This window comes from Fusarium vanettenii, assembly GCF_000151355.1.
Source record: "Fusarium vanettenii 77-13-4 chromosome 3 genomic scaffold NECHAsca_2_chr3_3_0, whole genome shotgun sequence".
Lineage (NCBI taxonomy): Eukaryota > Fungi > Ascomycota > Sordariomycetes > Hypocreales > Nectriaceae > Fusarium > Fusarium vanettenii.
The window spans coordinates 979509-993138 of record NW_003315880.1 but is presented as its reverse complement, the minus strand read 5'-3'; the positions used below and the strand labels follow the sequence as shown (position 1 = coordinate 993138).

The 13630-nt window shown below is 55.0% G+C and overlaps 3 protein-coding genes across 3 annotated transcripts; 2 read left to right on the top strand and 1 right to left on the bottom strand.

The window, feature by feature from the left end:
• Window positions 1-393: 393 nt before the first annotated feature.
• NECHADRAFT_58928 (uncharacterized protein) lies at window positions 394-2061 on the top strand. The gene is made up of 2 exons (XM_003052972.1): window positions 394-747; window positions 799-2061. The coding sequence occupies exons 1-2, from the start codon at window positions 430-432 to the stop codon at window positions 1825-1827; spliced, it is 1347 nt and encodes a 448-aa protein (XP_003053018.1). The 5' UTR covers window positions 394-429; the 3' UTR covers window positions 1828-2061.
• A 665-nt stretch (window positions 2062-2726) lies between these two features.
• Window positions 2727-4525, bottom strand: NECHADRAFT_103693 (uncharacterized protein; the record flags this gene model as incomplete). Its single annotated transcript, XM_003052481.1, has 4 exons — window positions 2727-3243; window positions 3303-4080; window positions 4150-4348; window positions 4448-4525. 4 exons carry the CDS (start codon window positions 4523-4525, stop codon window positions 2865-2867), a joined length of 1434 nt encoding a protein of 477 aa, XP_003052527.1. The 3' UTR covers window positions 2727-2864.
• A 5426-nt stretch (window positions 4526-9951) lies between these two features.
• On the top strand, window positions 9952-13293 carry NECHADRAFT_91756 (uncharacterized protein; the record flags this gene model as incomplete). The annotated part of the gene is made up of 1 exon (XM_003052971.1): window positions 9952-13293. The coding sequence occupies one exon, from the start codon at window positions 9952-9954 to the stop codon at window positions 13291-13293; it is 3342 nt and encodes a 1113-aa protein (XP_003053017.1).
• Between the last annotated feature and the right edge of the window lie 337 nt (window positions 13294-13630).

Sequence of the window (13630 nt, the reverse complement as noted above, 5' to 3'; positions counted from 1 at the left end):
GCCGTACCCTGCCCCATTGGAGAGGAATTTCCCGTCGAGCTTGCGTACATGTCCGATACAGTCTCGGGCCCCGCGTGGGCGCCTCCATTTCTCAGACACCTTGTGTCTCTGCCCTTCCCGCCTGTAAATCCTCCGTCGGTGGTGGCGAGCCTTGTCCGGTATTTGGGCCTTCGACGGGCGTTTTCTTGTCTTCCAAAGAGGCATGGCCGATGACGCCTCTTCAGGGTCTCGCCCGAGAACCTGGGTTGAGCGCAGACGGTGTCTCTGATAGCTGTGATAGCTCTAATAGCTATGTCTCAACCTGTATATAACTCCTCGACGATGCTTCCCAACTGAGACTCTCTCTATCCAACTCACCCACACCTTCATTCCCTCTCTTTCCTTCCTTCCTTCCTTCCATTTCCTTCTCTTCAATCCTTACCATTCATTATGGTCAACTTCAAGAACTTCGCCATCGTGGCGACCACACTCCTTGGCTGCGTGACAGCAGCTCCAGCTTCTTCCTCTTCTTCCACTGGCCCCAGCGATATCATTCCCGGCAGTTACATCATCACCCTGAAGCCCGAGATCAAGGAAGCCAAGGTCAAGGCCCACATCAAGTGGGTTAAGGACGTCCACAAGCGCAGTCTCACCAAGCGCGACAGCGACAACGGCATCGAGAAGACGTATGACAATGAGGCTGGCTTCCATGCCTACTCTGGTACCTTTGATGCCTCCACCATCAAGCAGATTAAGAAGAGCCCCGACGTGAGTGCGACAGTGTCCTAGTTCTGAGACAGTGACTGACACGCATGCTAGGTCATCGCTGTTGAGCCTGATCGTCTCGTGAAGCTCACATGGAACCCCCAGGTTGGAGAGCCTAGCGAGAACAACCAATTTGGAGAGCGAGACCATGTTGAGGGTCATGAGGGTGAGGATGAACCCACCGAGGACGTCCACCTCTCCAAGCGAGCCGAGACAAACCAGCAGTCCGCTACCTGGGGTCTTGGAACCATCTCGCACCGCGCCAAGGGCTCCAAGAACTACCTCTACGACTCTGACGCTGGTATTGAGTCTTATGCCTACGTCGTTGACAGCGGTGTCCGCGCCACTCACAAGGACTTTGGCGGCCGTGTCAAGCAGGTCTGGACTGCTTTCAAGAAGGACCACACTGATCGCCTGGGCCACGGCACTCACGTCGCTGGAACCATCGCCGGCAAGACCTACGGTGTCGCCAAGAAGGCTCAGGTCCTAGCTGTCAAGGTCTTCCAGGGCGAGTCTGCTGAGCTGTCCGTCATCCTCGCTGGCATCAACTGGGCCGTCAACGACGTCGTCTCCAAGGGCCTACAGGAATTCGCCGTCATCAACCTGTCCCTGGGCATCGACGCCCCCTCGGCCGCTCTCAACAAGGTCGTCGAGAACGCTGTCAAGGCCGGAGTCATCACCACCGTCGCCTCCGGAAACGCGGGCATGGACACGGCCAAGACGTCTCCCGGCTCCGTCGATGGCGCCATCACGGTCGGCGCCATTGACAGCAACTGGAAGGTTGCCAGTTTCTCCAACTGGGGCAGCTTTGTCGACATCCTTGCCCCCGGTGTTGGCGTCACCTCCTGCTCGTGGAAGTCCGACACCGGCACTGCCGTCGAGGACGGCACCTCGATGGCTGCTCCTCACGTTGCTGGCCTCGTCCTCTACGCCCAGTCCATCGAGGGCATCTTTGGCGTCGACGAGACTTCAAATTGGCTCAAGAAGGTTGCCACGTCTGGCAAGATCACTGGCAACCTCCGAGGCACGAAGAACTTGATCGCCAACAACAACAACTACCTCCAGAGGAAGATCAAGATCTGAGGCAGACGGCATATGAGATAAAGGTGGAGGGGCACGGGCATACAACAGCAAGCAAGCATGCATAACAGGGTCATAGACGGGCGCAACGGGGTCATTTACTGCATTTTCTTTTTTCTTACTCCTGGGTCTTTTCCTTTTGGTCTCTCGTTCTCGGATCTGGGTCTTCAAATGTCCTTCACTTCACCATATACTTGAATCAATCAATGGGTGACTTGCATGAAACCATGCAGCTTCAACATCCTTATCTCTCTGTCTTGACTTGTGAACATCACCTCCAAGATGTGACTCTTGGCCGTCATCTCGCCAATATTCGACATGTACCTTGAATCCGTGCATTCGTTTAGCCAGCCACAGTTGCAAGTTCTTAGAAACCACACCAGAGTGCATCGGCGTATCCTAATAAGGCAGGTCAATAGAAAATAAGGTGTGTTGCCTCCAAGCTTATCAGAGACAAGAAAGTCGGGGTAAATAAGGCCGCGCAACTGATAAAACTGACCCAGAAAATATGGCCTGCGTACACACACTATCCGAGCATGCCGAGCCCCCATGACAAGGATCCATAAGTCTGGGCAAGATAAGAAGCAGCCTTGGCCCTCGATTTTCTGTCCCCCAAACACCATCCAAGAGGAACTGCCGACTTGATCCTTCCAACGCCTTCTTATCTCTTGGAAGCGTCATGTCACGTCACAACGAGTGCAACCATGTCGGTACTTTGCATACTTGGCATCCGGGGTCGATTCAGCCAAGCTTCGCCCAGCTCCGAGCAGGGATCATGGCGACCAACTCTTGATCAAAAGCCAAGCCTTAGAACACCGACTCGTTTTCTTGGCTTCTGATGATTCTATTGTACATCTCACTTGTCACATTTCGCCCTTGATCGTCACTTCAAGCAAGCCATTCGTTCATCATCAATCAATGGGTTTGTCTTGTCATTCAGTTCCAACTACTCTGGTTGGTAATACGAAAAACGATTACGCTTCAACGCCGGGCATTACACTCCCCATACGTGGATATACACAATTCAAGTCATTTACATCTTAGACCCTGTTGGAGGCGTCCTTCTCGTTGATGTCCTCCTCACGGGACACCTCGTCAACCACCTCAGGGGGGTCCTCGATTCCAGTCATCTTGTAGACGATCATACCGGCGAAAAGATCACCAGAGACGTTGACGGCGGTACGGAAGCGGTCGAGGAACCAATCGATGGCCACGATGACGGCGTACATGCCAGTCAGCTCGACGTTGACCGAGCGGGCAATCATGATGGAAAGGACCAGCGAGGCCGAAGGGATGGGGCTGACACCGATCGAAGCCAGGGTCGACAGCAGGGCCACGATGATGTAGTCAACAGGGCCCAGAGTGATGCCCTGAGTGGCAGCCAAGAATGTGACAGCTGCGGGGAGGTAGATGGCGGTACTATCATCCAGGTCAGTTTCTGTTTTGTGAGATGAGATGCAGAGTGCGTTGCAACTTACCCGTCCATGTTGATCAGGCAACCCAGGGGGCAGGAGAACTTGTAGATGGTGGCAGGGATACCTCGTGCCTTGGCGCATCGCAGCGTCACAGGCAGAGTGGCGGCAGACGAAGCAGAACCCCAGGCAGTCACCCAGGCAGGAGAGATCTTGATCCAGTACGAGTAGGCGTTCATCCTGGTAAAGGTGAAGAAGATGATGGGGACGATAACCAGGATGTGGATGAGCATGGTGGAGAGGGTACCGCCGATGAGGATACCCAGGTTCAGACCAATCTCGCCGATATCGAGCTTCATCAGGTTGGGCAGGATCAGGAAGAAGACACCGATGGGGGCCATCTTGATGAGCCAGGTGATGATCTTGGTGATCATGCGCTCGATCTCCTCAGTGACGCGGATGATGGGGGACTGAGAGCTCTCAATGAGGTATCCCACAATGATGGCTGTGATGATGATGGCGAGCAGCTGGTCGTTGGCCATGGCATACACGACGTTGGAGGGGATGAAAGACTGGAACATCTCAAGGACGACTTGGTGGATGGGTCGTTCCGAGGTGTCAACCGTTGACTCCTCATCCTCGTCCATCCTGAGAGATTCCTCGCCGACCTCCTTGAACTGGTGGGTCCAAACCAGGCCCATCATCAAGCATGAGAGGGTAATGGAGATGAGGGTGGTGATGATGTAGTATCCGACAACCCACTTGGCAAGCAGAGAGCCGCCGTTGGACATTTCTCGAAGTCTCGTCACGGCGAGCAACATGGAACAGACGATCAGGGGAAGGACTATGGGCTGGTCAGTTACTTATCCTTGGAGAGCCGGTGGTTAACGGGTGTAGGACCCAGGAGACTTACCAACAGCCTTGAGGGATCGGAGCCAGAGGTCACCGGGGATGGAGATGATGACACGAGCAGCATCAGGGACCTTCTCAACCTGAGTGGTAACGACAAGACCGATGGCAATGGCAAGGATGGCGGCGGTGATGATCTGAAGAGCCGATCCGGGCTCCTTGATGCTGTACCACCAAGGCCTCTTGACCTCGTGCTCCTCAGTCTGGACGGCAGCGACGTCAGGGCCAGAGTTGGCCCCATCATCGGAGATGGCCTTCTTGTTTCCCTTCCACCATCGCTTCTTGGAGGATTGCTCCTCAACAGCGATGGTTGGGTTGGAGTTGGTTCGCACCGGCTGAGTCGCCGTCCCGGAGATGTCCTTGGACTCTGGAGCCGACATTGCTGCAAAGACTTGCTCGACTTGGGTGTAACTGACGAACGAGAACAGAACAGTTGGCTGACTGAATGGACTGATAGGAGGTGGGAGAGCACACGAGAGGAGCAGACTCGAAGGGCTTCCCCGTCAAGCTTTATAGCCCATCCTGACCCCCTCTTCGCCAAGCCGGCGAAGCTCTGTGGGAGCAGATGTTATGGGTCATCCAGAGACATTGGCATACATGGCAAGGACAGAAACAACGGGGGGTGCACGCACGGGTGACGCGCCCAGTCGGCGGATCAGTCTCCAGAAAGAGTAGCGATGCGACACAGCGAGAGAGCTTGGCTTGGCCTGCTGGGAGGGGAAGGTTACGAGATTTCTTTCGAGCGCCAAGGAGAACAAGCATCAGGCAAGCAACAGTCATGGTCAAGGGCTCTGGCTCTGGTGTAGGTCTGGCGTCTGGGCATGACGAACAAACGTTGGTCCGCCGGCTCGGGTAAGCCAAACCAGAGGTGCTCGTTGGCAGACCATGTGGAGAGCACCTGTTGATGAGACTCTGGATTTGCCCGAGGAGGCGACGATGCCAAGAGAAAAGGCGCGCAGACGAGTCGTTTGAGAGAGAAGGCCAAGACTCGAGGCAGCCGTCCAGCCCATAGCATGTTGTACCTCGACCCCAAGCCAAGACGCCATGGACGGCCAAGTACCATGGATAATGGCGGAGAAGGAGGGAGGGACCAGGTTCCACGTCGCAACAGCAGAGAGATAGGGAGGGACTGCACGGACGGGGGATCCAGTATTTCTGTTTATCTGGCTGGGCATTCTTAGCATGCAGGAGAGAGCTTGATGAAGATGCGGTGCCGCGAATCTCTAGATGTTGCTGGCGCTTGTACAGCCGCAGGCGCTGCCGCTGAGGCTGATAGATAAACAGATAGACAAGAGCCTCCTCCGCCTGCTGGGCTGAACCAAGCTAGGGTGACGGAGGCCGGGCTGTGTGTGTGCGAGCGGGCGGGAGGGCGCCTCGCCGTGAGGGAAATAACCATGGAAGGCCGGCAGATCTCAAGGTTAGGGGGCATCGACGGGAGACGCCACAGAGTAAGTGGTGGCGTGTTGGGTGCCGTGCCATTGGTCGGACCTGCCAAAACGAGGCCGCGCTGGCTTGCTGCAACCAAAACGGAAGCTGACTAACGGCGTTGCTAGTCACTGACATTATCCTCCCACCTTATCTCGACCGCCTTATTAAGTGAGACACACGACATACACAAACCGAACGGCAGTCATTGTAGAGAGCTTGTCAGTCTCACCACCGTGTGCCTCGTGCCACTCCAAAGAACAGACGAAACCCCTGCCCCTTGAGGGACCCAGGACGTTCCTTCTGCTACGTAGCAGCCGGGTCGATCGATGGACGGATGCCAGTGTCTTCTATGCAGCACCGCACCCACATCCACATGGAAGTTTACCGTCAGCGGCGCGAGGCAAACCAGCGGTCGCCAGAAAGCCTGTGATGGCCATGCCTGCAATGCACCTCGTGCAAACGACGCCCGGGCAAGGGTCTTTCACTCCAGTGGACCCGCCATCCGTCGTTACCCCCTGGGGGTGGAACCCTTGGAAACCCTAACCAACCCCGGCATCATTTCCTCACTCGCAACCGTCCACGGGGGTTGGACTTGAATGGGGGTCATTGCCTTTAATCGCGCTGTGATGGGGCCTGGTCAGGGACATTGCTCTCATCCTCCCCGATTGGTACGGCGGCTAATCCTCACCTCGGGGTACGTATTCGTCTCTCTCTCTCTCCCACATCGCGCTCCTGACCTGAACTTCGGGGACCCTCCGGTGTACAGTGTGCTGCAAGTACTCACCCAGGAGAGCATCGCCAGCCGCAGGGTGGATGTCTTGTGGGTATCTCTTGAGTTGTACAATGCTTATGCGCCATTGACCTAGCTATTCGACATCACGAGTGTTATTTGCTGCTCCATTGACAGTGCTGTCGGCCCGGGGCCGTGGGCTGTCTCGTTTTCTGGTGTCAACTTTTCCATATGACCAGCTTCAAATCTGGTTTTTGCCTCGAGCTACAGAAGGTCCAACATGGGAATTGCAGACGGGTGAGTCAAGTTGGCGCCCAATGGAGGCGCCAGCGTCAGGAGATAACCGGACATCGCGACGCCATCCCGTCACCTCTTGCGGCTCAATGGCATTGGATGAACTGCGAAACACCAAACGAACTGCTGCAGCTAAAATCGGCAGAGGTCTTCTCGTCTGCTCGACATCCAATGCAGACTAGGACATGCAGCCGTCGTCCACAGACTAACAGGCTCTAGCAAGGGTAAGGAGCCGACTTCCAGCAGTTCTGGAACAGGCCCAGAAGAACGGTCGCGCCTTGTAATGACAACAAGGCGAAGTTGACCACTAGAGTAAGGATATGTCGGCAAGCTTATGTTAAGCTTCCGGAATTCACCCTGGGGAATAATCGCCAGGATTGCCATATGCAATGCACCTCATTCCGCGCTTGCTATTAAAAACGAGGGATATTCGGTTGTTGTCTTATCCCCATCAGCCTATCCATCTACGGCTGAACGCCCGGACGATCCTGCGGCCAACGTCCATACGGAGGAGACCCTCCTGCACCAACAAACGGCCCATTTCGCCATCGGGGCGGCCTGGGCTCTGCACCTTTAAACAGTCGACGCTCCCCGCCGAATACTGAGTTATTACGTTTTCGAATCCACCTCTGCCCGCTGAATAGAGTAAGTCAAGAAGCTCAGCGGACTGTACGCCCTGTTATCTTTTAACTTTCGAGTCCGTGTTGGCGCCTCGTCTCATCCTGCGGAGAAAGTATCCACGTTGTAATCTTGTCGTCCTCAAATCGAGTCGGAATGGGTCACTTATCTCGACAAGTCTGACATCGATACCCTTGCAACCATCCAGGACACGCCGAGAGGAACACATAAAGCCGATCTATCTAGAGAGGCAGAAGTAGCCATCTCGTTTGCGGAGAGCCGGTAGCCTTGGCGGATGAGTATTGGAGCTGACCATGCTACAATAGGCAAGTGGAAAAGTCTTGGAAGCCGCATGGAAACTCTGAGAGGGGGGGGACGCCTCATGATTTGGAGTTGGGGTCTTGGTATATTGGGGTCAGCTTTACGCGGTTGTCTCTTTGGAGGAGGTGATATCAACCATGTCAGCAAGGTTTGCAGGGACTTCTTGGGGATGCTCAAGGATTCCCAAAGGAATTCAAGGATTCACAAGACAATCCCAGCCCGCCTGTAACCGCCGCTGGCCTCTTCTGACCTTTTCGCCCCTCCCCCAGACCAAGGCCAAGTCTCTATTATGCAATTGATTCGATCCCCCACAACCAACAGATGAGAGTATCTTCTTCCCCCAGAGTTGGTACGTAATGAAATGATAAGACCTCCGCATTTGCGAGCGAGGGCCTGTTTACGCTCGGATGGTGAAGAGGACGACGCTGCTCGATTATTATCGCGATGGTTCTGACTTTCTGGTTCCTGGCGAGGCTCGCCTAATACCTGGACCCAAACATAGGGACTTCTGTGGGCATGGCATGTCTCGCGGCTGCGGCAGTCCGAATCCACCAGAAATGTCCGGTGAATGGGTCCTGGAGCCAGGCCCTGTCCGGCATCCTATTTCCCGCTCCGCTGGCCATGTGTGCCTGTGTGTGTGCGTCCGAGGCGGAACCGTACCTACCTAGGGATGGGGATGCAATCACGCGTGCTGACTCGAGCTATGGCACATTGCGATGGGGAAGAGGCCATCGAGTGCGACGCACCACCTGATCCTGTCCCATCCGCCTGGTCGACCTAGCAGTTTCAGCCGGAGCTGTTGGTCGGATCATTTCTTGTCAACTGGCTGGAGTCGACAGCTCTGGCTGACGAATTCTGGAATCCTTGGCTTAACTCAGGTAGTTTGGTTTCCGCTGTTTCGTCTTGACATATTCTGGCTGATCTTTCCTGCTTCAACCTCCTGTTTCTTTGCACATAATTATCAACGGAATACGGACTTGGGCCTCCGTTCAACAGCAATGGCGGTGCAGCTCCCTGTGCCAGATGGTTCATGCGGATCGATTCGACAAGGCACCAAAATTGAGGCTCAAGCTCGTGTCAAGCTTTGGCGGGATTCCGCTCCCTGGGCATCGGTATTGCCTACATGCGGATGCGACTCTGTTTTGTTTGTTGATCGAATTTCGGTAGCACGAGGACAATCCGTGCAACGTTGGTTCGCGGGACTTCATTCGGGCACATGATGCATGAATCACGGCGACAAGGACGCTCTTTCTACGGTTACGAATTGATTCGGGTGCCGTCGTGTAGGCGCCTTTAGATCTTTTGCCTTGTCAGCTACAATTGCGGTCTGTGTCCATGAAATGCCATGACCTTGATGAGACCGGGCAGAGTCGGAAGCACAAAGCCGGATTTGGTCACGTGATGAATATTACCGCTCTCGCACGTGATACACACTTCACAACTCCCGCCCCGCTCCGCCCCGACGAAAAGGATGGCTCCCGCTCGCTCATGCTATCAACAGGTCATGATCAAGTTGAGTAATGACTCCATGTTGAGGCCCTCACGACCCCTCAAATGGCAACCCCTCACATGCATCTACTTGCCAAGTCACCACCAACAATGAACCATGGCCAGACATCGTCTTGGCCTGCTTCTCGGCTTCCGTCACCTGCCACTCTTGTCTGGAAGCATCCGTCTTGGCTGAGAGAGATGTGCGGTTGATGACCAACAGGGCCGCACAAAGAGCGCAAAAGCATCATCATCATGCCTTGGCTTATTGATTGTCGAATTACATGGACCTCCAAAAACGCCTCCGCACAAAGAGCGCAACTGGACCCTGTCGACGCTTAACCTGTTTTGGCCACCTGCTTGACTTGCAGCCACCAAACGTCTCCACGGGCGCCATTCACCGGGAGGTTCACCGGCGGCTCACGGCAGGTTCAATGCATCTCGGGACGGCAGAAGCGTTGGATTTCCAACGGGAAGAATGCAGAGTTGAATGTCTATTCAGTGGGCCATGGCGAAAACCGAGCGTCCATAGGCCGTTTGTTTTGTCATCAGCCAATAATGAGATTGGTGATGAAAATTCTGGTGTCGTGTCGCTAACCCTGCACCGCTAGTCGCAAGCCATCATCATGACAGCTCCAGATTTGCGAGATTTGTGCGGATTTTGATCACGAATGCTAGATGTTAAATATCCGCCTCTGGAAGCTTCTGGGGGAAGGAAGGAACTCTCGATAATTCATCTACACCATCTAATTCCAACCATCACTTGTTTTTCCTCTTGAAAAGACCATCTCGCTGCTCTTCGCTCAACATCGCAGGGCAGGTGAATCATCCTTACTAGCATTTTCACCACACGTCTGAACCAATCACATTCAGAGCTTCCATCGCAACAACATAGCAACCTCTCGGGTGCGAGAGACATCAACAAAGATGGCGCCTACAGACGTTGTCACGACTTCCTATTTACTGGGCAACCTTCACTGCCCGTCGTGTGTCACCTTGATCCGTTCACTCCTCCACGAAACATACGGCGACAATGTGCTCTGGGTATCTCCAAACCTCGTCACCTCGGTGGTGACGGTCGAACACAAGGACAACACTCCAGCTTCGGTACGCAACATGGAAAAGACGCTCGAAGATGTCGGCTTCGAGGTGTGTGGCGTCAACACCACTGCGAGCTCCTCCATTGATCTATACCGCACATCCCAAGTTGACCTTGGCGAGAGCAGCCGCGCCATGGAGCATCCCAACGGTTTCATCGACTCCTTCTTCCAGCTCTGGCGTCCTAAGCCGTCGCCTTCAGCTGCAGAGGCGGTCCGGGCAGCTCACCTCGAGAATTGTGAAGCATGCAGATCCGAAGCACTCGGCCAAGATGTGAAACGCTACGAGAATGGGAAACTGGCTCGCACTTCTTCCAAGATATCCGACACTTCCACAAAACACTCCTCCTTGCCTTATCCTCTTCAAAAAGTGGTCACGGACACGGCTCCCTCTTCGCTGTGGCGAGTGACTCTCTCAGTTGGCGGCATGACCTGCGCTGTCTGTGTCAACACCATCACCGAGGAGATCCAAAAGTACCCCTGGACCACAAAGGTTGTTGTCAACTTGGTATCCAACAGTGCTACTGTCGAGTACACTGATGGCGATCGAAGACAAGATATCGTCGACGCCATCGAAGACCTGGGATACGACGCTGCAATCGATCAAGTTGTCAACCTTGAGGAGCAGAAGCAATCCGCAGATGAACGGGAGGTCGAAATTCGCGTCGACGGCATATTTTGCTCGAGGTGCCCAGATCGAATTATCACAACTCTAAAGGGTCTTGCGCCAGACCGACTCGAGATTTACCAAGAACCTACCGTTAAGAACCCCATTGTTAGGCTTCAATATACCCCTAAGGCACCAGAGTTCACGGTGAGACACATTCTCCAAGCCATTGAGGCAGCGGATGAGGCTCTCAAGGCATCCATCTACCACCCCCCTACCCTCGAGGAGCGCTCCAGGGCGATCAGAGCCAAGCACCAACGCACTCTGTTGTACCGTGAAATCCTTACCATCGTCTTTGCCATACCTACCTTCATTTTGGGTATCGTCTACATGAGCCTCCTGCCCAACTCGAACCACGGGAAGATGTACCTGATGAAACCATGGACCTCTGGACTCAGCCGCCTCGATATCGCCCTGTTCATCCTTGCCACACCAGTCTACTTTTTCGCCGCCGACGTCTTCCATGTTAGGGCCATCAAGGAGGTGCGAACTATGTGGCGCTCGGGTAGCCGCATGCCTGTGATACAGCGATTCTATCGGTTCGGCAGTATGAACATGCTTGTTTCTCTGGGAACCAGCATAGCCTACTTCTCTTCGGTAGCACAGATGATTGCTGCGGCTACCACGAGCAGACATCACCAAGGTTCCGGTGCCGAGATGTACTTTGACTCGGTTGTCTTTCTGACCATGTTCCTTCTCGCGGGCAAGCTCATCGAGGGATACAGCAAATCCAAGACCGGTGACGCGGTAGAGATGCTGGGCAAGCTTCGTCCAACAACAGCCCTTCTTGTTGAGAAGGACAAGGCCGGAGTTCAAACAACCACAACTATCCCTGTTGACCAACTTGATACTGGCGATGTGATTCGCATCCCTCACGGCGCATCCCCAGCTGCAGATGGCATCATCGTCACAGGAGAGACCAACTTTGATGAGTCGAGTCTCACTGGCGAGTCACGCCTTATCAAGAAGGCGGAAGGAGACCAGGTCTTTGCTGGAACCATTAACAAGTCGTCTGCCATCACTGTGCGTGTCACTGGCACTTCAGGGAAGTCCATGTTGGATCAGATTGTTCAGGTTGTTCGAGAAGGCCAAACCAAGCGAGCTCCCATTGAGCAGATTGCCGATCTCCTGACCACCTACTTTGTTCCCGTCATCACACTGGTTGCCATTCTCACCTGGGTGACCTGGATGGTTGTCGGTTTCTCGAACGCCGTCCCAGATCACAAGGCAGAATCATCAGGCGGCTGGGTTGTCTTTGCCCTTCAGTTTGCCATTGCCGTCTTCGTCGTCGCCTGCCCCTGTGGACTAGCCCTGGCAGCTCCGACAGCCATCTTTGTAGGCGGCGGAATTGCGGCTAAGCACGGTATCCTTGCCAAAGGTGGTGGTGAGGCGTTTGAGAAGGCGAGCAAGATTGATTGCGTCGTGTTTGATAAGACGGGTACCCTCACTCAGGGGGGAGAACCACAGATCACCGACGCTGCCGTCTTCCCGGATGGTTCGGCCGACGAGAGGGAACGAGGAGCTTTGATGTCGGCTCTCAAGGCCGTCGAGGAGAGCAGTAGCCATCCAATTGCCAAGGCCATCGTTTCGTTCTGCGGAGTCGACACTCAGGCTGCCAATGTTGAGGGCCTGGAGGAGCTGCCTGGAAGGGGCATGAAGGCCTCGTACACAGGCACCGACAACCAGCAATGTGACATTATCGTCGGGAACGAGCTCCTCATGCAAGATTTCTCCGTGGTTATCTCGGGTCGTGTTTCTTCACTCCTCCAGACCTGGAAGACCGAGGCCAAGTCTGTCGCCCTGGTCGCCACCAAGCCCTCGGCCGGTGACACCTGGACCCTCGTCGCGGCGCTCTCCATCTCGGACCCGATCCGTCGTGAAGCCGTCGCGGTGATTCGGGCCCTGACGGCGCGCGGGACCCAAGTCTGGATGCTCTCCGGTGACAACGCAACTACCGCCCGCGCGGTGGCGCAGCGCGTAGGGATCCCAGCCTCCAACGTCTTCGCAGAGGTGCTCCCGTCAGACAAGGCGGCCAAGATAGCGTCGCTCCAAGCCTCGCTCCACGCACGCGGCTCGACGACGCGGCGGGCCATGATCGCCATGGTGGGCGACGGCATCAACGACTCCCCCGCGCTCACAACTGCCGACGTGGGCATCGCCATCGGGTCCGGCAGCGACGTGGCCATCAGCAGCGCCGCCTTTGTGCTCGCGACGTCTCATCTCGCCGCCGTCGTCACGCTCCTCGACCTCAGCCGTGCCGTGTTCCGACGTATCCGCGTCAACTTTGCCTGGGCCGTCGTGTACAACATGATTGCGGTGCCCGTCGCCGCCGGCTGCCTGTACCCCATCACGACGGGGGACGGGAGTCACGTCAAGCTGGACCCGGTGTGGGCGGCGCTGGCCATGGCCCTATCAAGCATCAGCGTTGTGTTGAGCAGTCTGAGTCTTCGGACGGGGATCCCAGGGGTTGGATTTCGACATGGCGAGGTTGAAGTTGATGAGTGAGCAATGATTATACATGCAGCAGGCATTTTTCTAGTGTAATAAGCCCTTGATTGTAATTGAATAATCAGGCCCCCAAAGAAGAGATAGATACCCCGGGACCTCTCCCCTGTCAATCAAGATGCACAGCTTACTGTTGTTTCTCCCAAGATGCGTACGTGATACGACGGACCGTTGAAGAAACGCCATGCAGTCACCAAGATATATCCCGATACAGCCAATAGCTGAAATCTCGCAATCGCCAACAACAAAGATGTTTTGCCGTGTAAACACACACCCCGTCATGCCCAGCCTCAATCCTTCCTTTCGGTCCCGAGCGCATCATTTCACCAGTGAGAAA

Coding starts and splice junctions, on each gene's coding strand:
- NECHADRAFT_58928 (XM_003052972.1), top strand. CDS start 430: ATGGTCAACTTCAAGAACTTCGCCATCGTGGCGACCACACTCCTTGGC. Junction 748..798: donor AGATTAAGAAGAGCCCCGAC/GTGAGTGCGACA, acceptor CACGCATGCTAG/GTCATCGCTGTTGAGCCTGA.